Genomic DNA, 22,481 nt, shown 5'->3' on the forward strand with positions numbered 1-22,481 from the left:
CTGAGAAAATGCCAACTTTTATTCTTAAGGATCACAGCGATGTGATGACTCTGAATCTGAAGCCGTGGTTTCTATTTTAAAAGTATAATGCTGGCAAACCAACACTCTGCACTGTGTAAGTCCATAATATATTTAAATAATATATATATATATATATATATATATATATGTAGGTAAATATTGTTGAGGGAAAGAACCATCGACTGTGGCCTGGTCACACAGCGTGTGAACATCAAATATTCAGCATACAGAATGTATACTCATCATCACGTCCTGTCCATCACGACATTTCATGCATTCATGTGTTTCCACTCATGCTCTACGTCAGAGCTCAGAGAGATGAGTGTTCAAACAGGATAACCTTTGACTGGGTGGAGAGGTTGGAGAGGCTGGAGAGCCTGGACGCCCTGAAAGCTCCGATCCGAGAGTAGACGTCTGCGTCCGAGCATGCTCCCCACGACAGGTGAGGGCTGGGTGGGGTGGTGTGGATCACCGGCAGGGGAAGAGGGATAGCGGGGACAGGAGGTGTCGGCGGGAGAGAGGGCGGATGCAGGGCGGGAGGTGGAGGGAGCGGCAGTGGGGGGGGAATAGCTACAGGCGGGGGCGGCCCAGGGGTGATGGTAACGGGCGTCACCGTGATTACAGTTTGGACCGGCTGACAAGCATCGGGGACAGTTCCGTTCTTGGGCGGCAGGTCCCGACATGGTGGTGCAGGGTGTTTGAGAGTGTAGGTGGCGGTGCGGTAGAAGCCGTGGTACTCCAGAGCGTGCCTCGCCCTTGCCACATTCAGCCTGCAGAACGCAGCACAAAATAAATAACACACTCTCATCAAGATTTAACATTTAATACTTAAAAATTCACCCAAATCTTAGATAAACACCCTGAACACACCTGTGTCTAAACTGTAGGAGTCTGTAGAGCAGCAGCAGGATCACAGCTCCAGCCAGAGTCAGCAGGAGCACGGCCACCCTCATATCTAAGCTCCAGCAGGATTTCCCAGCAGGTCCCGGTGAGCTGCAGGTCCTGGGTGACTGTGGTGTCTGTGGCTGGAGGGGGCTCTCCATCCCCAGGCTGGGGTCGATGATGGCTCGGACCAGGATGGGCTGGAAGGTGTCCTGCAGGATCGGGAGCAGGCTGGGCTGGGGAGGGATCTGGAGAGGGGTCCTACCAGTGACCTGATGACCAATCTGCATCCCAGTGGGTCGGTGGTGGAGCTTTACTTGATGGTGATGAAATAGTTCCCCATGTTAATAGACAGCAGGTGTCTCCGAGGACGCAGCTTCAAGTGGATTTTAAGTGGGGTTTTTTTACGGCGCTCTGTAAGAAACACTTCTCAATTACTGCACGGTTCAAGATGAAGACGACAACTTCCAATAAAGATAAATCATCTCTCATTTTGAAATCCGTCTTTTACATCTATTAAGTTGAAAACTGTTGTTTTAAGATACAAATACAGTGAAGAATGAAGTCATCCACTGGCAGAGCAACTAAACACCAGCTGAAAATCTCTCTCTCTGTTTAATGTCTCACCTGGTTTCAGTGATGTAGTAAGTGTATGTGGGGTACTTGATGACATCACAGTGGGTACAGGTACAAAAACACAATTTAAAGTCACACCCAGCAGTGTTGTCATGACAACTTGCAACCACAGAGGGCAATGAAACTCAGCTTTTCAGCCTTTAAGAGAATTTTAACTTCGATAATTAAATGAGAGTAGAAATTAATTTGGAGTTGTGTCTGTGTTCACTCTGATCTCTTCTGCGACAAAATAGTTAAATAGTTAAACTTTGCTCTATAACAGTACTAGTTATAAAAACAACTCTACGTAGAGTCATGCAGTAAATAAGTACATTGATCTGTGTGTTATAAAAGTGGAATCACTGCACCAAGTCAATATTTAGAAAATGAGTGAAATACAAAGTATGTTAAAAGAAGGCTTTCATAAGAAAAGCTTACTGTCCGAAAACTGCAATTAAATCAATACGTCTGACTATTTCCAAACAAATGTTCAACTTACGTCATTTGAATTTGATCGTGGCGAAAACTTAATCGATAAAATAAAAACCCAACACAACAAGAGCCCATGTTAAGACCGAGCAGCTTTCCAGGACCTAATGTAGAATCCTGAGCGGACACCAATGGGAGGAAGCCGTTAAAAACAGCAGGAAACAGAGCATTTCCCTAACACTCAAGACAGAAATATGATTGGAGAGCACTTCCTATCACCATGGATACAGGAAACTGGTCAAGGATGTCTTTTTTTTTCAGCAGCAAAAGACACATGAGCACATACACACTGTCTTTCAGAGAGGCTGTAAATATTAGAGCACATCGTCTACAACGAAAAAGCAAATAAAGCCTCTTCACCTGCAGAATGATTAACTAAGATGAAAAAGCTTAAAAAAGTTTAAAAAAATATATAATAGAAAGTAATAGAACCACATTTCTGTGTCTGACCTTCGGATCAGAACTTTATCTGGACAAAAACAAAAGATAATTTGCACCGAATCAGTTTGGTAGTGAAAGAGAAAAGCTGTTCCTCTGCCACCGGAGCGACCCACATTAGTGCCGGCCGTGCCAGCACGGGTCAACAGATGCGAAGAGATGGTGGCAGCAGTGAAAGGCTGGCTGCTATCTGATTGAGCCGGTATTCAGGGGACGAATAAATGACACGCGGGCACTGAAAGGAGCTCGCGCTGGTCCAGCTCCCATTTATCTGTCTAATAAGTTTTGACGCTGGGCCAAGCCGAAAGGGAGAAACTCTTTAGCTCTCACTCAATAACCCCGTCTGGCTCCCTCACAATCCTGCCATGTTGACGAGGACGGTAATATTAAAAGATCTGTTATCAGGGCCGTGAGGTGATCCGCTCAGACGTCTTCCCACAGTGATTCAGGAGCTGCACTTTGTTTGAAATGACCATCACAGTCATAAATGTCTTCATTCTGAAATCTTCAATTCGTTTATTTTATTCTTAATGTCGGACTAATGAGACGAAATGTAGCGTAAGACATTTTAATAACAGCAGAAAAATGTCTGGAAAATTCACAGCAAGCGAAGTGGCCGTAACTTGTGACGGACACGAAACCTTGAGAAGAAGAGACAAACTCTTGAAATTGATGATGTCGGTGGTGAGAGCAGAATTCAGAATGACGATGATGATGATCACCACTGAAAGATGAGGGTGGTGATGTGATCATGGTGATGACAACCTTGAGGAAGATGACGTCACAGATGAAGATGATGTGTGGAGGCTGAGAGAATCCTCCGGTTAATGATGACAGAGATGTGAATCTATTCATGAGCTCTTAATGTGAAGGGCTCATGTGGCCGTGTCCATCACTGCTCTGCTGACGGACACGACGAATGACTGAAGTAGAAGTTCAGTGATTGGACTGTGAAGGACCGGGGGGGGGGGGGGGGCTCAACTGTCTTGAGGTCTGATTGACTGAGGGGGAGGAATCACAGCGACTCATCTGCTCATGGAAATCAAAAGACTGAAATATTTTTTTTATCTCAAAGATGGTTTCTGTCATTTTAGGTAGTTTTCTTCTACCCGTTTTTTATTTGATGATATAAAAACATGCGGAGACGTCACCATTGACAGCTGGAGCACAAAAAACAAACGATTATTTATTCCACAGAATCTCTGCATCTCTTGCATGTGTCATATGATATGCATGAATTTATTAAAACAGGCAATTTATGTTAAAATGGGCGTAATTCAGCGGAGTCTGTACCTGACCTCTGCTTCAAAGTGTTTATGAGTGATTAGGGCCACAAGAGGTTAACACGACTTTACTGACCGGCATTTATGTAAATTCCACACAATCGTAAAATAACCTCCACCCCAGCAACCTACACGACTGCAGTACTGAAGCACTGGGGTTTAAAGGACAATAATAAAATGGACAGACCAAAGACAGAGAAAGTGTTTGTGGAAAGAAAATGATTCAGTGAAGGAGGAATTTGTTCATATCAGGAGATGAGGGTGGAGCTCAGACAGCAAAGTGGTTAATGCTGATCTTAATAACAGCACTGAGAGAAGAGCTGGAGGGTGAAGCTCTTTGAGGCAAATTTGTGAATTTGGAATATTGAGTTGATTTGGGTTGAGAGCTCAGAACTCAAATTATTCAGAAGCATATTTATTTTTTGCACTGCTTACGGACATGTTCTGTGTTGGCCAGTGGCGACAGAGGAGACGGACAGGAAGTGGAGTTTTGGGGGAATGACGCAGCAAACAGGAATCAAACCAGGGCCTCGCCGTGGAGGGGACTGGCACCCATGTGGTGCGCACTCAAACCACTCAGCTATTTCCGAGGAGCCCAAGGATTTCTGACAACTTATCTCTCAGTCTAAATTCCACCAGTATAACCTCACACAGCTGAGAGATTTATAAAGAAATATATCTTCTGTGATACGATGGTATATCGTAATGTATAACTTCACCAGGTATTAGTGGATATTTAGCCATAGGCAAAAACAAATCGATCACATCTGCATAATTCAAGAATAGAAACCTTGCACCACAATGTAATAGGTTCTCTCCTGACCTGTCACATCCGTCAACCAAGTTTCATGGGAATCTGTTTTATTTTTCTCTTACATCTACTGTCCAGGTGTTGACGAGCAGGTACAGCGAGGACCAGGAGCTCCGGGGTGTGTCAGCGTTGCAGGGACTGAACTCTGACCTGATGTGTCAAAGCCTCATTTTAAAACAGAAAAGAACAATAATCGCTCTAATTGTTTCATTGATTGTTTCATTGATGTGTAAAGCTGAGCAGTTAATGGCTGGATGCCTCTCAGAGTCATCCTGACACCTCGTCTGTCAGTCAGGCGGCGGCTCCTGGTGGCTATCTGCGCTCCCACATGTGCGTCCGCGGCCTCAGGCCTCGCGCTGTCAGATCAGCTTTCCACGGCAGACAGCACGAGGTCATCAGACAATGACCCTCTGCCGGGGCCGCCCCGCGGTTGCTCAGCTGTCCACACTCATTCCCAGTCAGCTGTCGTCCTGCGCTAAAGCCGTCAGGGTGGCATCGCTCGGCACAAGGCCAAGCCTTTTCTCCCCTGTCCGCGTAAACAACACTCACAACTGAATATCTTGAATCCTGACATTTTGGGAGATTCAGTGACTTGCTGTTTCACTGACGGTTAGATATTTATATCAGTTTCATCTCCGAGCTTTCAGCACAAGAAGAAGAAAAGACAAAGGAAAGAAAAGAGAGAGAAAGAGAACATGTTAGTCTAAGTCTGTAACGCTGACGTCAACACGACAGCGAAGAGTCCTCTGACCACTGAGCTACGATCCTGCCCCCCCCCCCATGAGAGACACCTTAAGAACAAACCGTCCTGATAGAGGATGAAATGTGAGACGTTTAGGACTCTTGATGGCACTAATCAGAGGACTTGGGCAGAAATTGGTTCTGTGTCAGAGATAAAGAAACGAGGAGCAATGACGAGATCGAAACTCTTCAACTCAGCCTGGATGTGGTGCAAACACAAATATCACAATGCTACATGTGATCATCCCACTCGAGCCTAAATGAAAGCTCAGTGTGCTTCATAATAATTTCAAAGGTCTGAGAACAAAGCCAACGAGGAGCTTTCAAACAGCTTCTGATGTATTCTATGAGTGAGGTTTTATTTCCACAGACACTTGAAACTTTCGGGATCTGGTCGAATATATTACCGAAGTATTCATGCCTCCTGATTCAAAGTGGAGGTAAGTGTCAGACATGGTTTGTCTTGGATGTGGAGATGAGATGTGGGTTAAGAACTTTCATTAGTCCCGAAACAAATGCTTAATAAAAGTGTCACACTAATCGAGAGATGGTTCATTCAACAATCATCGTTTCCAGGCTTATTTCCATTTTCATGTCGGTGATGTAGAGGTCAGAGTTTGAATCGTCTGGAAAAGATTCTATGTGTGTGAGTTGTGTCTGGTTCATTTCTCTCCTCTGTGCTTCATTCATAAATGTACATTAAGAACATATCACACAGACTTAAGAGGGCGCACTGGTAAAATGACTTTCATGTCATGTTCACTGAACTATGCAGTTTTGCTCAGACTGTGGTTTGAGGAACCTTCCACACCTGAAATTTTGGTTCAGACTAAACAGACAAGTCTGAAGATCTGGTCCAAACAAAGTAGGTGTGAAAGCTCCTTAGAATCACTGAGGACTCCTCACCTGTGTCCTGACAATGATTCTCTCATTAAAATGAAGATCCACTTCCAGACTACTCCACCCACTGCAAACGATCCCCATTCAGTCATCTAACACAATTATTAAAGTGCTCGACGGCAGCAGAGTTCCTTTATCTGGAGGAAAAGAAAACCTCCATTGCAGATGGCAGAACTCCAAATGGCTGTGATGGACGTTCAGATGGACTGAATGTGAAACTATCAGTTGGCAGGACACCTCCGGGTGATCGCAGATGGATCAAAAATGACCCTGCCACAATTTCACTCGACATTGAATTCTCTCAGTCAAAATGCCCTTTGTGGAATTGTGTGTTTGAGTGTGTGTGTGTGTGTGTGTGTGTGTGTGTCTCAGACAGAGGGTGTCAAAGGGCAGATGATGACGCCCCCCCGCCCAAGGCGTAGGAGGGCTCATGCAAAGGACATGTAAAGGTCTATAGTTGAGGTTACACAGGATCAAGTACAAAAATACTTGTTTAACAGTGATGTATGTTCTATGTTCAGGGTGCACAAGCACACATGCAGTATCCAGTATCCAAATTTGGAAAAAAGATGTCTGAGTAGTTTAATAACATAAACCAAGCGGAGTGTAGTTCAGTATTTGACTCAGCACAGCTCAAGCCTCAGTATCTTTGTATAAACTATGAAAAATGTATTGTACACAGAGTTTTGTCCAACCTGCTCTTTCATAATTTGGTTTCCATCCAGGCAGCCTTCTGAAATCTTAAATCATGCTGCCATACATACACATGCCATAAACGCTCCGATGTAAATGCTCCGACAAATACTAAAAGTCATATGCTTTTAGTAGCCGTGGTTACAGTGGATGATGTGAAACATGTGGAAACATGCGCTTCCCGTTAAAATATGGGTCATGTGTAAAGATGATAACGGAACATGTCCCTCAAACACAGATCCCGGTAGGAAAACGTTGGGCTGTACATGGCAAGTGCATTCATTTTGAATTATTTAGCCTCATAGGAGTTGAAAACATGACGACAAAGACATGTATGAAAGAGGAAAAGAGTCGAAAGGACAAGGGAAAAGCTTTGTTCTGACGACACGTTGACTGTGAGTGCTCTAGGTACAACATATCCACCTACTGAAATAGAATGGAGGGCTTTATCGGCGTTGATCGTGAATTTCCCTGGAAATACTAAATGTGATGTGAGAGAGCAGCAGAGAGCGGACAACTGTCAGTTCCAAATTCCATGGGATTCCATCATTTCCATGGATGTAAATTCCAGTTCCTGACCCTGGAATAATCACATCTCAATTTTTTGAGGTCAACGTTTAAATATGCAAGGATGGAAATTGATATGCACAGTACAACGCTTTAATTATCTCAGTTCTAACATCATAACCATAGCAAACCTACCAAACACAGCTCAAATGTTACCTGAAATAACAACAACGCATCTTTATCTACAATCTATGATTTCAGCCACAGAAGTCAAAGTGTCTTGATTGCCTCCTGGTGGCAAAATACTTATTAAACCCTGCCTCCTCTATGTTAGTGAATGGGACCAAACTAGTCTATGATGTCAGCCACAGAAGTGAACACAAAACTAGGTCATGGCCATTATAGCTAAAGTGTAAAATAACCCCTTTCTGTCACATGTTCTATGATGATCTTCCTAATTATCACTTCTTACAACCAAACACACCACATGTGCTGGTCTGAATATAAGTAATAACTGTTATTTGAAATGTTGAAAGAGAAATTGAGATCAGCACATGTTGTGCGACACTGAGCTAGAGAAGTGCAACACATGTTACAATAATCTGTGTGGGCACACCACATAGTAATTTGCTGCGACACCTCCCGGGGACATCACCTTTCCGAGGATAAACATGGAAGATGGGCTCGTTGAGAGCGGAGCGTTATCAGGCGGCATCTCACCCACAAGGCCACTGATAGCTGCAATCAGCAGAAGAAGGAAGAAGGGGACTTGAGACGGCAGCTCATCAGCTCTGATAAGGTCTTTTGTATCACCTCTGATTGAGTTGGAATACTTAGAAGATGCTCTGTAATGACAGCCATCTCCGGCCAGTGTCTGGGTGTGTTGTCTGAGAATCATGTTGTTTTCATGTGTGTGTGTGTGACGGAATGAAGAGAGGAAGTGAGGAGTGTTTGTTTGCTGGAAAATGTAAACAAAATGCGTCTGCTTGTTTTCAATGGAGAAATTCAATCTACAGTCGCATCAGACACAACGTGAATTCAAAATAAGGCGCTGCCACACATTTCAATGAACATTTACATTATTGGACATTGTGCTGAGGCTGAAATTAGAAGTGAATTACATCGACTCCACCAAAGTAAATATAGTTTGTGGTGCTTTAACAATAATTTAATGATTTTTTGATTTAGACATTTCCGCACTAAGGTTCTCATGTTATATTCTGTGGCCTTTTCCACTCAAGAAGTCTAGAAGCACACCACACATCTTCAGTCGTCCGTCTAATGATCCAGGAGAGGGTGCTCGCTGTCAGCTTGACCTATTTCGTGCCCTCTTGACCAATCAGCAGAAAGCCAATGACGCTGTCGAGCAAAATCATCTTGAGCGGACAATCAGGACATCGAAGCATTTTTCCGGTCCAACGGGTCAAAGCAACAAACAAAGCTCATGCTGTTTGTTGACTGGCTCACCTGTTAGCCTCAGAGTTCACAATGTCTTGTTTTCAGAGCTTCTTAATGGACACGATTTATTTCTCCAAGAACTTTAAATATCTCATAATTTCATCAGTGCTTTCCATCTCAACCCGACTTGCTTTTTAAATCTGCAACAATTTAAATGTGCAAAACTTTGATGATTTATAAGTAAAAAGGCCAAAAAGCTTCTCAAATGTGAGTAATTCTGGGTTCATTTCCTCAAACAGCAAATTGAGTATGTTTTCATTTTAGACTGTTGCTCAAAAGCAGTTTATGTCAATTTATGTTTGGAGAATCTGAGAAAGTGCTTTTGTGACAATTTTCTGAAGTGAATAAGTAGCTTCTACCTTTAACATCACTGCTTTATTTTTCTGAACATAAACTACTTCAGACAGTCTGACGCTCCACTAGTCTGTACATTTTAAATTCAAACTGGTCATTACAGTTCACTTTTCCAAGAGCTTTTACTTCCACGTTTGAATCACACGAAATTAGGTCAAAATAGGGGATTTTATCAATGTGTTTTTTTACAGAGACAAACTAAAGTATCTCCTCCAAACTCCTGTTAGTACAATCAGAAGTGACCTCGGCATGTGTTCATCTTCACTTAAAGACAAATCCAGATACATTGTTAAACTATGGCTGCTTTTGGCAATAGAATCGCATACGATTCAAATTGCGTAGTTTACAGAATTGTGATCCACAAGAAAAATTGATTGAAGTAAATTTAATGGACGTTAAGACCTCTAGGACCTTGATAATAGCCGCTGTGGTGGTCCTTGTCAGTCACCTTGATTACCAGCTTGTTTTTGACTTCCTGCTGTTTGCTGCAGGACAAATGTGAACAGCAGGTTCATCACAGCTTCTCTGCTGGAAACAAGGATGACGACAGGTCGATGGTAGCAAAACAACGAGCAGCCAAACCACATGTAGTGAGGAACCTTTTAATGTGAATATAAAATGTGTTATATATTGTGACACAAACAGAGAAACAGTATGTGTCTCTCTAAAGATTTACTTATGTTTGAAGGTTTAGTCCTGATATAAACATGATGAGTCTCTGTACAGGGCAGACTCATGAATCTGCAGAAAATGGAAAACAGTGGGAAATGTGTAGAAAAATTGAATCCAGATAAATATACTGGACTTTGCAAGAACTCCAACACAAAAACAACAGGATACTGGTTTTAATCTGCTGCTTTCACAGCCTCCTCTTCTGGTTTCAGCAAGATATTACAACCAATCTTTCTATTTTACAGCTGTAGTTCATGGAAACATATGAGAATGAGCAGGCAATATGGACTGCAGTTGGGATGAAAGGAGAAATCAGTTTCCACGTTAGCCATTTTCTCTCAGTTTCAATTCAGAGCTCAGCTGCTGATCATTGGGCTTTGCCAGTGGGTGGAGAGAAAAAAACAGTGGTTCACTACGGCCCGGGAATATAAACCTGTGAGGGCTGTATGGAAATATTCTGCCCGTCCCCTGAAGCTTCGGTCTCTGTATTTTATTTTCCAGACTCGTGAGGTCAACGTGACCTTTCACCACTAAAATCAAATCAATTTATCTTTGACTCCAAGTGGCAACTCCTCAAAATGAAGGCAGACTTGAGTCTTCATGTTCAAGAGAACAAAAAACATGATTTATAATATGACAGTGATCATGACCCTCGACCTTAGACCACCAAACTCTAATGAGTTCATCCATGAGTCCAACTCTACGTCTGAGCCAAATTTAAAGAAGCCAATATCTTCGGCCAACGAATATCTCAACAAGCTCTACCCAACAGTAAATTCATGGTTAGAGCAGAGGACAGAAATAATGTTTAAAAAAGACAGCGGAGACATTTCACATAACGTTGGAGAGTAATCCACTCTGACACCATCTGCCATCAAAGAAGAAGTAGCATTTGGTTCATGTTGTGTTACGAGGTGTTTGAGATTTGCTAAATTAACGTATTATATGTGTGTACATACTAATATTGAATATTACCAACTGAAGCTCTGACCTCACCCATTTAACTCACTGATCATGGTCATAGTGTTACAAAGATTTTCTCTGGGGAGGGTAACATCTCTAATCTATAATAATCAGATACAATCTCAAACAAACCCGATGTGCTGTTAACTTTCTGTAAAAGTCACCACATTCAACATGGTGTAAGTAAGAACAGACAACCTTCTCCCCATGGCATTTTTTAAAGTTGCGCAGGCTTTCATATGGTGCTAGTCTCCAAAAATACCAAGCGTGATTACCCAGAATGACATACTTTATTCACCGGAAGAAAGCCTAACCTTTATAGTCTCAAAATGCCAGAGTTCCTGTCAGTCACAGAGCCCTGTTTATTTGTGCCTTCCGGTTATTTCCACAGTTATAGAGCAGCTCACAGGACGAACTACAGGAGCAATCAACTGAAACCATATTTATCTCAAAGGAATCAAACTTCCATTAAAATCCCATTATAATTCATGTGAGAACACAGTAATTAAAATGAATTAGAAGGCATTTATACAGTATTCAGATCCTCAGGGAGAAAATCAATCAATCAATCAATTAATTACAAAATGCCCATTGAAGATAATTGAGTTAGACTGATATGAGACGCCCCAGATAAAAATCATGATAATCACATATAATTTCATAGCTACAGATAAAATAGGATTGTCATGGTCATAATTAAGGTTAAGTTAATGAACATGCAGGATCAAATTTAAATTGTCAAGGATAGTTGTGGATAAAAGTTCAAACGTGACCAGAAATGTGCCTGTGTGTTGAGTTTAATGGTATTTAAAACTATATGCCTGCTTTGTATGATTCCACAGAACTTAGTTTGCATTGATTATTGATTATTCTAACAATTATTGACCATTGAGCCCAACATGACATAAACAAGGATAAAGAAAAGGTGTTCATTTAGCAGTCATGCTAATATCCACACAAATACTGTAGTATTATTGCAGTGTTACTAATCACAATCAATTTTTATGGTAGAAAGAGCAAAACTTTCTGTCCCTTCTGTACTTTCTCATATTGGCATCTTCTCCCAGCGGCTGTTAATTGATCGTTATAATCGACCCCGGTCTTCACAAAGACCTTTTGGGACTTCACCAGAACAATGTGTGAAACAGAAATACAAAAAAATGTCTTTTTCAGCTTGGCGGTGAAGACCAAAAGGTGCCTGGAAGATCCATTTTATCTGACTGTGTCCAGGCTGCAGCCGCTGCATCAATCACAACATTCCTGCCGTCAATATAAATGCAAATCATACGGCCTGGTAGGGCTGTGTGGATTATGACTTCGCAGAGGACTGTAAAATGATGCTGTGAAATGTCACTGGCTCATTAAGTCCGGGCGATTGCCAAGACTGGAACGACGATGAGCTGACTCTTCTGCGCACTGTGAAGAGCAACGATACTTTGGGGCCTGTTTTAAAAAACAGACAGAGCCGTGACTGTTGCACTCAGCAGCAGCTGCATGATGCGTGAAATCACCTCCACCTGCCCAGAAGAACCATGTGAGCTTCTGTCATTTGATTCAATGATCACATACATACCTAGCTTTGATACGATCCCATCCGCTGCATCTGTACTTGTGTTTCATGATAATTAGTGAACATGCATGAAGTGGACAAACACACAAACAGATGGATGCCTCTTTTCAGCACTTTATCTCGAGGTGGCTAAACTCCAGCTCCATTCAAGCTGCACATTTGAATTAAACTGCTTTCTCCACTCCACAGATAATTACCCCCATTGTTCTATTGATTCATCGGCACCTGAAAAATCGCTTTAATGTTTTACCCCATGGTATTTTGCAGCGGTACCATCCCTCTACCTCCTGTGTTACATAAAGTTCTTGAATGATTGTGTGGGCGCTGGTTCAAACTCCAGAAAAAACAAAAGGTCCACCTGTTTGGACTCCAGCTGCTGCCTCACGGAGCTGTTCTGCCACGTGACAACTTATTTCTCAAATATAATATAGAAGTACAGTTCTTGTTATTCATTAATTCCAGGCTTTCCTTCACCGTCATTCCCCACAGAGGTTTCAGTGGCACAGCGGCTGTCCTCATCTGTTTTGCAAACTAATTCAGGGCTATCAGCAGCCAGGCCTATTAATTAGTCAATCGGTCGGGAGCAGAGGGAGTTTCTCCCAGCGAGGTCACTGCGTGCGGTGTCCGTTATTCTCGTCTCTCACTCAGGTGCAGGTAAACCTCTCACTGTCGGGTCGTTCTCATTCAAAATAATAGTGATTCACTTTAGAAATGAAGTAAAATAACGAGTGCATCTCAGGGTTTTAATGCAGCTGCTGGAGAATTCATCAGTTTAGATTAATGTCCCTCCAGCCTTATATGTGTCGAGCAGACCGAAAATTAATTAAACCAAAAGTAATTAAGTGTTAAGAGTTCAATTGAAATATGAACAAAAACATGTATTGTGAGGTCAGTGAACTTTGACCTCCAGATTCTAGTCTTTAGTATTTTATCTTGTTTTTATCTGTGGTTTTCCTGATGAAGCTAAAACTGTTTTATTTCTTCCATTAATTATTTTCATTGTTTTGAAAGCACAGGCCACATTGTACATGAATATGCTGCCCTCTGCTGGAATATTATACAAATACAGTTTTGACAACAGGCAGACCTGAGATTCGGTTGAAGAACAGCAGTGCACTGAATCCACAATTGCTTTCAGACTAAAGTTCAAATATTCTCCTGAAATATTACAGAGGAGCTGGATGAGGCAAACATCCAGGTCGATTGCACTGGAACTTTTACTAGACAATCTCCTGCTACGTTCTTCTTATGTCTGGACCCAATTATTCTGATATTTTCCAGAGGATTCTGAAAAATGTATAAAGCACCTACTCTAACAAGATAACTTGTTAATTCTTAAACTAATCTAAAAATCCTGAGTCACATGAACACAATCTCCCCACATCTCACTTCAAACTCTAGTCTAGCATATGGAGACTGTGCTGTTAAAACCAGGGTCTGCTGCAGCAAAAGACATTGCAAATCAAAGATCACATAAAGTCTGAGACTAAGGAGGTGACATTGTCATATTAAGCATTGGGAAGCAGAGAATGTCTGTCTGGAGCAAACACTGGGAATCTTTGAAAGGAATGACTTTCAGCTCATTTTTGTGAAAGTCTTCAGGGACAGAAACAGACAAGACAGGGGCCAAGAAAAGAGACAACGATGTTCTGTTTATATGGGTCAATAAAAATGTTCTAGCTTTAGGCCATGGACAACTTGTGGGATCCTTTTCATCAAAAGTCAAATAAAACCACAGCTAAGTTTGTGAGCGGTGTAAGTTTCCAAATTTCACTCTCTCTTTAAATACAGAAATCCTTAATGCCAACACGGTCAGTTCTCCATCATTTGGCCTCATCCCTCACGTTCTTATCATCAATCACCTGCAGTCACAATCAGCCAGATGCACGACTGAACAGCACAGGGAGCAGAGAACATTAAGCTACGCGACGACTCTCATCTCTACGGCAACAACAAAGTCAAAGGAACTTCAAGAAAGGAAAACAAGTGTTGTTTGTGGGTAATGCATGTTTCACATTAGAAAAGAAAATGTATTGAAAGACATTTAACTGTGACTGACTTAGCAGAATTAATATTACAGGATGATAGAACCAGCCAGACTCATTCAAAATGTTTGTGCTGCTCTCTGCTGGCCTGGATTTATAATTACAACCAAAATCTCTCTCACTTAGATTTTTATGGAAAGAAAAATAAAAACATTTGAAATGTTAAAATAGAGCTGATTTTTTACTAATGATAGATTCAAGATTCAATGAATAAAATTCCGTCCTTCTCCTGCAGAATAAAGTAGTTTAGAACTCTGCACAATAAACAAAATAATAATAATAATAATAAAGAAAATATAGCATTTTTTTCTGCAGGGGGAATTAGTCATGATTTTAAAAATGAATTAATTGGATAAATAATTAAAACATCAATATTATTATAACATTCATTTTTCATTTAATTAATCCTCATATAGTTAATACATCAAATAAATGCTCATGCAGTAGTGCAGAACACTATGGAACGCTACAGAGATACTAGTGATACTAACCATGTAGCCCTACTATGAAGTACAATGAAATACAAAAATAATACACCAATACATTTTGTCCCCTATTGCTTCCCTTCGGTGTTTAGTTTTAATGTCTGTTTCACAACTGCTTTTCTTTATGACCCTCTGAGGTCATTGTGAAGCCTCGCCCCCCCTAGTTCCTACAATCAGTCACCAGCATCCACAGGCAGCCGCAGCCACACACACACACACACATACACACACTACAGCTTCCCACAAGGGAGTAGAGCTCAGAGCTGCAGCAACGCAACACTTTGTGGAGATATAAACGGTAAAACACACGATGACGGTCCGCCTGCTAACTCTGATAACATGTGAGTATTCTGTTTCGTTTCCTGACTCAACCTCTCCGCCTCCATTTATGTCTTTTGCTTTGTTGTGAACGAGGATCACCTCTCAATATTATACGTAATAAACTTGCTACAGTAGTTGTGTAACACTTATCGACATTAACGAGCCACAGTAATACACAGGCTACAAATGTCCTCTGTAACGGAGATTTGAATATCTCTCCAGTTTTTACTCTAGTTTCTGTTTGTGTCAGATTATTTCCTGTGCAGCAAAGTCAGGCTGGTTTCAAAGCTTCTTTGTACAAAACTTTAAAAATTAAAGAAATACAGACTTATTGAACTGGTAAACAGATAATTTCCCGAGTTAATCTTCACTTTAAATGGCTGATTGATGTTAAGTCACACAACCAAATGTTTCCTCAATGTTTAATGATTGATGTGGTGCAGAAACTGAAAATCTCATTTTGTTTAACAAGTAAGAAAGCACATGAAATATTTCTACAGGTTCTTCTTTTCTGAATTTGACCTTTATTGTTAAACCTGTGGGCGGACTGACATAACTGGAATATGAATTACCTGTTTCACTATCCCTAAACCAACTTGCCTACATCGCAGGATGTTAAAAACACTTTTGATTAATTTCCAGTTCCCCAAAAAGGCCAATTTTAAACACTATGACTAAAGTAATAAGCCGGGATGACCCTGAAAGCACTGAAGCAGACTGCTGCCCTGATTTCCTTTTTTCTGAAACTCACGACAGAACTTCTTCACTGCTTCATGTTGTTTTAATTGTTAGAAGGATGCTGAACAAATCAGAGAAGAAACAATCAAATTTTGGTGTAAATCCTGATCACTTCTCTGAGAAATGCGAGTACCATCCTGAACTGCTTCGCATCTTTGAATTTGAAGCAATTTGGACACGAGACACTCTCATTGTAAAAACAAACTTTGAATGAACCAGCAAACCGCCCATTCCAAACAGCAAATATAAAATACATATATACAACAGTAACACGCATCATTTGTCTTGAAGGTCTACTGTTGCCATGGAGCCATTCAGCACCTGTAAACATGACATCAAGCATTCCAGCCTCAACAACAGAAGACTCCTCCTTCCTTCAACCAACGTCTACAATCAACTACACCACCAATGTCCCCACTACCATCTCCATCCCCAATCATATCTCACCTAGCACGACCGCCGGTACGTTACCAAGCACCATCAACAGCACCCCCGCCAGTACCTTACCAAGCACCATCAACAGCACCCCCGCCAGTACCTTACCAAGCACCACCAACAGCACCACAGCCAATACTTCAACAGGCGCTAACAACGGCACCCCTGCCACTACCTTACCAAGCACCACCAACAGCACCACAGCCAATACTTCAACAGGCGCTAACAACGGCACCCCTGCCACTACCTTACCAAGCACCACCAACAGTCCTCCCGCCAGTACCTTACCAAGCACCACCAACAGCACCACAGCCAATACTTCAACAGGCGCTAACAACGGCACCCCTGCCACTACCTTACCAAGCACCACCACCAGCACCACAGCCAGTACTTCAACAGGCGCTATCAGCAGTACCCCTGCCACTACCTTACCAAGCACCACCAACAGTCCTCCCGCCAGTACCTTACCAAGCACCACCAACAGCACCACAGCCAGTACTTCAACAAGCACCATCAACAGCACCCCCGCAGGAACGTTACAACGCACAACAACCAACAGCCACAGTACCTCACCTGGCTCCAACACCATCACTACAAGCACCACGTCCAGCACCACGACCAGCACCACCACAAGCACAACCCAAACCTCGACAGTGGATCAGGACGGACACAAGTCCAAAGCACTGAGCTCAGGTACACAGCACCTAAATGATATTTCATTTGTTTTATTTTTTGAAAGGTCGTGTTGGTAAGCTTCTCCACCTAAAGACTCTAGTCAAGGCAGTGAGAGCACGGGCAGGGTGGAGGCTGCCCGGCAGTTCGGTTAGTGACAGAAAATACAAATTCTGTCAGGGCACAATAATTGGTGGCGTTTATTACAAATCCTGCAAGTTCCACAATCACCATCTTTTTTATTGATGGTATTGATTTATTTTATTGACCCTACCTTTATCTGCTATGTATTTGTTTTATAATGCTTTGTGTTAAACTCAGAAAGAACACAGTATCAGGCAGTTTTATCTGTAAACTATCTATGAGTGTCAAAATGTGGATGAATCAGTCAAATATCATTAGCACAACACATGACCCCTCCCAAAGGAAACCAACAAACCAAAGGTGATGTGCACATGCAGAGTCCATGCATCATATTATTTGTTCATGCTCGTCTTCGACCTGATTGAGTGCTCGGTAAAGTGTGAACATAACAAGAGCCTCTCACGCTTCTGTTGCTTTACAGTCAAGTCTTCACCAGCCTATCTGCCAGTCCTCCCCCTGCTCATTCAATCATTCCCAAAACTGCTTGACCTGACCTGCTTTTCATGACATATATTCATTAACACTAAGAAATAGTAATCACTCATTACAAAATATTCCAAGTCAGGTTACCCTAATAATTAACAGCTTGTGGTCTCTGCTTTTCAAGATTTGTATTAAGTAATTTTCTTCACTATTACATTACTTCCGTACCATTACAGACACACCACACACACCATCAGGAGTGTGTTACACCAGTTTTCGGAAATGAGATTACTAATTAATACAAAAGCTCAAAGTTCAGTTTGGTGTGCTGGACAAGAGAAGTTATCAGACGGAACCATAAAGACATTAACCAGGACAACAAGTGGGTCACACAGAGAAGTGTAATCAGCCTGGACACTTACAGGGAACTGTAAGGTGTGTTTAGATGACGACATGCGCCACTTAGATCATTAAGACACTTTTAGACACTGTAACCTTGTACCACTGACGCACTGGAGGTTTTGCAGATGTTTTATTTTGCAACTTCACAGCGTATTTTCTCTTACAGTCATCGCAAAAAGTACCTTTTGAAACTGTTATTTTTTTACAAAACATTGATTTGTCTGTCCAACACATTGGTCCAGATTGAAGCTGCTAGCTATGATCAAATCTGGCACGGAGGTTAATGTAAACGTCAATCCACGACAATTCCCTCCATTGCTGCAATGTTTTTACCGGATACACATAAATCAGCAGAATCAAATGGCACTTAGACGTTCTTTATACAGCGACTCTACTACAGAGTACAGATGTGTGAAGGAAAAGACACTGGAAAGAAAGACATTAAGGAAACACATTTGGAGAGAAATGGTTGGAAACACCTTGGACGGGTTGCTAAGACACTTTTTCCTTTCAACCTTATATATATTATTTGCGTATTTTGAGACTATTAAATCTTTCTTTGTTTCTTTTTGTTTCCTTTATCCTCTGTGTCTCTCTCCAGGAAGTATTGCAGCCATTGTGTCTCTGTTCATTTTTATCGTCATCGTAGTGTTGGGTGGACTGTACTACTACAAGATCCGGTGAGTCCTATACAAAATCAACAAAACACACCGACATGCAAATGTTACTGTTTTGAAGCTCAGATGTTGACATTTAGTGGAAAAGATAAAATCATATATATTCGTTATTTATTGAATTAACTGTAAAAGAGTGATTTCAAATGAGTCTGTTTGTGTTCCTCGAAAATGTCTACCTCCAACCCGTAGAGGAAGCCAAAACCGCTTGATCACCAAAAATCCTGCCTGACAGTTTTCCCATAGTAGATGAATGAAAGCTTCTAGCAAAAATTTCACACGACCAATGATTCTTTGTACAACTCTGTCAATGAGTCTTTTGAACATTTGAGTGACTCCTGTCATAATGATAAACTGAAGTATATTTAGAGGACTGACCCTTTTTATCTGTCACTCTATTTTTACGCTTTCAGACGTACATCCTATGGTCGTCTACTGGACAGAGATTATGGCGCTTTGGGAAACTTCACCAACCCTATGTACGACCCCTGAATCCCAACTTTTGACCTCCGACTCTGGAAGTGACACCGAGAGTCCTCAGTCCGCAGAGGGAGCTGTCTGAATTCAGTGTTTTTAAAGCGTGTACTTGTAAAATAAGTTCTACAAAATCCCATTTTATTACTGTGACACTTGATGAATTGACTGAACTCAGTTGTAAAATATCCACTGACCTTTGCTCTTGAGCTTCACAGCTTCAGTAGCAGAGAGAACAAGCACATTTATCAGAGGTAAAGTCATTCTCACAGGACAAAATGATGTATGTGAAGACATGACAGTAAATGTTAACTCAATCGGGATGTTGAGACGGGGGGACCTGACCATGAAGGGGGGACCTGACCATGAAGTGTTAATATTTCCTGTCTGTGAAATTCTCAGATGAATTAATGTTCAGTAGATTTACATCATGTCTGAACTTGTTCTTGTTTAAACTAACTCATGTAAACTGTGAAATAATGAGATTCTGCTGCAAACGTGGATTTTTTAAACATTCAGATATCAACAGGAACATAGATGACGAGACAAAGCTCAAGTTTTGGAGAACACAAGTAGCGTTTTAAGACAATTTCACAATATGTGAGTTTGAGCCCAATCTGCTTTACTAACTGACACATTTTGGAACTTGTTGATTAAAGCCCCAGATTGGAACCATATCGGTTTGATGGCTGACGTGATCTGAGAAGGTGCAAACATGTCACATCCTTCGACTGGATTTGTAAATACTTTGATGAATCAGCAAAATGTACAGTAGTGTGGACCTAGTCTGAAAGGTGCAGAGAAACTGGCCTTTAAAAAAAAAAAGTTTCTGGGTTTGAGTGTTATTTATTCATCCTGCTGAAGTGCACAATCTTCTCCCATTCTGATCCACCTCTGATCAATTTCAACCCCTATTTAAAAGTGACTTTTATAAATTGTTATTGGTGTCAACTTTTGTCAGCTTTACGTGGCTTTCTGACTGCAATTCATTTAGTATTTATAGAGTTATTTACAGACTACTGATTGTAATTGATTGTCTAAATTTTATTGTTTGACAGGATTGTGTTCAATATTTTGCAGAATAAAGGTGATAAAATAATAATGTGACTCACTGTGATGTTTGAAGAGGAAACTCAGACGGAATCTTAAAAAGGTGCCGGTCACAGACTGTAGATACAGATGGAGGCCATGACAGCGCCCCCTGGTGGTTGGCTGCTGTATAACTAGCAAGCTCTGCCTCCTCCATGTTAGCAGATGGCTTCATTTCTGGATAGTGAGAGGAAGACTTAATGAATCGTCCATCTTTGTTCATAGTATGGTGCAGATATAAATCATACAGGGATTTGCTTTTAGCCATGCTGAGGGATGTTGGAAGTTGGTCCACCACATTAAGCCAAACTCAAATATCTTAACAGCTATAGAACAGATTCCTATGAATCGGTAATTCATGGTACCCAGAGGATTAATCTACATGCTAGATTTCCCTCTAGCTCAACCATGATGTTCACATTGGCTTTGGGAAATCTCTCAACAATATATTGTCCTCAGACATTAACATTCTGGTTTGTGACTCTAATTATTGTGATAACTCAAAGTTTAAAAATCCATAGTGGTGTTAGCGGACAACCGTATGTGAAACAAGTAAAATGATACAACAACACACTGAGGCTGATTCAGGGGCTCAGTGTGCTCTCTGCTCCTCAATGGGCTGCAGAGCGTTTATTAGTGGGAGCTTTAATAACAGTTCTGTCGTCGCTGTCCTCCCATCCTTACTGCTTCCATTCTTCCTCTATCCAAAATCTTTTCCCATGAAATCCTCCTCCTCTGCTGCCCACCCTCTAAACCTCTCACTTTACTCCCAAACCAGCTTCCACAGGTTTTTTTTAAACCTCCCGTCTTCTGCTTTCCTCTCCAGTATAAAGACCCTCAAACCCAGATTGTGGGATTAAGTTAATATTTGTGATTTAGTTCATCTTACTTTCAATGTGTTTTACCAGTTGTGTTCAACTCTTTCCTAACTTGTGTTACAGTTAAATACTTAATTTTTTTTTGCTAATATGTATATCTTTTATTTCACATGAAGTTTATTTCTTAAGTTCTTTATATTTGGGTTTTTATTTCAGTTTTCTTTTTATTTATTATAATACAGATAATCTGTAAAATATTAAGCCTGAATAGCATTTCTTTGTAATAGGGGTTTGATAATTACATATCATGAATCATTGCCAAATTTTACATCAATTTATATCAAATGATCATCAGCCAGATACAAGTGCACAGGATGGAAAATCTTAAGAATAACTGCCAATATTTTTGTACTCAATATAAATAAGACAATTTGACGTTGAAATACTCAAGTAAATAGTTGTTTAAACGTTCTTTTTTGGTTCACCACGTTTCTATCTACCGTCATTACTGGGCAGCAAAAGTAATAACAGAGGAAGCAGATTCTCAAACTGCACTGTTATTATCAGGCCCTAGATAGTGTGTGTGTGTGTGTGTGTGTGTGTGTGTGTGTGTGTGTGTGCGTGTGTGTGTGTGTGTTTATAATTACACTGGCAGGAAATGGCAGGAGCATTATTTTACTTAAGAAACATCTGGACAATAAAGACCGACATTAAACATCATGATATAAAACATTCAAACACTTGAATTCATTTCATTCATTTGAATTAAAAAGATTATTTAACAAATAATATATATATAAACTGAGGCACAGTGTCAGTCACTGTTACTGCTACTGACTGATATGATTAAGAAAACTACTGGAATGCACAGCAGACACAAACAGATAAGAGGGTGAGGTTGGCACAGATGCTCATTTCTCACAACAGCATTAGAGACAGAGACAGGAAGAGGCTTTTCCTCTCTCGCTTCAGTTTGAAACCACAGAGCAGCAGCATGAACATGCATCAATCACAGACGCAACTTCTCCAGCAGACAAATCTATTTGATCAGACCACCTCTGAATAAACACTGGACCAAAGCAAACCAGTCAACAAGAAAACTAATCACATCCTGATTAAAGTGCTGCAAGGCTGTTCAAAACCACTGACATATTAAAGTCATAATACAATTCCCATTTCCCACAATTCCCCACACTGTTAATAAGAGTGTTTTACAGAACGAACGTGACGTGTTTCTGTGTAAACCTGAGAAGCTGAAGTTAGTTTAACAAGGTTACACTGGACCTTTATCCCCAGCAGATGTCACTAATAACCACAAGACACAACACAGACAGCTTCAGCTCAGAGTGTAAGAAATGTTCATT

At 41.1% G+C, this 22,481-nt stretch overlaps 2 protein-coding genes across 5 annotated transcripts in view; one reads left to right on the plus strand and one right to left on the minus strand.

Annotated features, from left to right (window-relative positions):
- Positions 1 to 22,481, minus strand: part of LOC109644358 (uncharacterized) — a 23,348-nt gene continuing 867 nt past the window's right edge. The window contains exons 2-4 of one of the 4 annotated variants that reach the window (XM_069513919.1): positions 20,323 to 20,476; positions 892 to 1,317; positions 1 to 791 (exon numbers count right to left, since the gene is read on the minus strand). In XM_069513919.1, the coding sequence (XP_069370020.1) occupies positions 332 to 791; positions 892 to 1,193 (762 nt within the window). In that variant the 5' untranslated portion in view covers positions 1,194 to 1,317; positions 20,323 to 20,476 and the 3' untranslated portion in view covers positions 1 to 331. Of the gene's footprint in view, positions 792 to 891; positions 1,318 to 2,017; positions 2,166 to 20,322; positions 20,477 to 22,481 lie in introns of those variants that run through there. The other 3 variants (XM_020109713.2, XM_020109714.2, XM_069513920.1) reach the window with 3 other exon arrangements.
- Positions 15,052 to 20,312, plus strand: parm1 (prostate androgen-regulated mucin-like protein 1). Its single transcript, XM_069513918.1, has 4 exons — positions 15,052 to 15,268; positions 16,278 to 17,114; positions 18,664 to 18,742; positions 19,150 to 20,312. The coding sequence occupies exons 1-4, from the start codon at positions 15,238 to 15,240 to the stop codon at positions 19,226 to 19,228; spliced, it is 1,026 nt and encodes a 341-aa protein (XP_069370019.1). The 5' UTR covers positions 15,052 to 15,237; the 3' UTR covers positions 19,229 to 20,312.

Source organism: Paralichthys olivaceus, chromosome 18 (genome assembly GCF_024713975.1).
Source record: "Paralichthys olivaceus isolate ysfri-2021 chromosome 18, ASM2471397v2, whole genome shotgun sequence".
NCBI lineage: Eukaryota > Metazoa > Chordata > Actinopteri > Pleuronectiformes > Paralichthyidae > Paralichthys > Paralichthys olivaceus.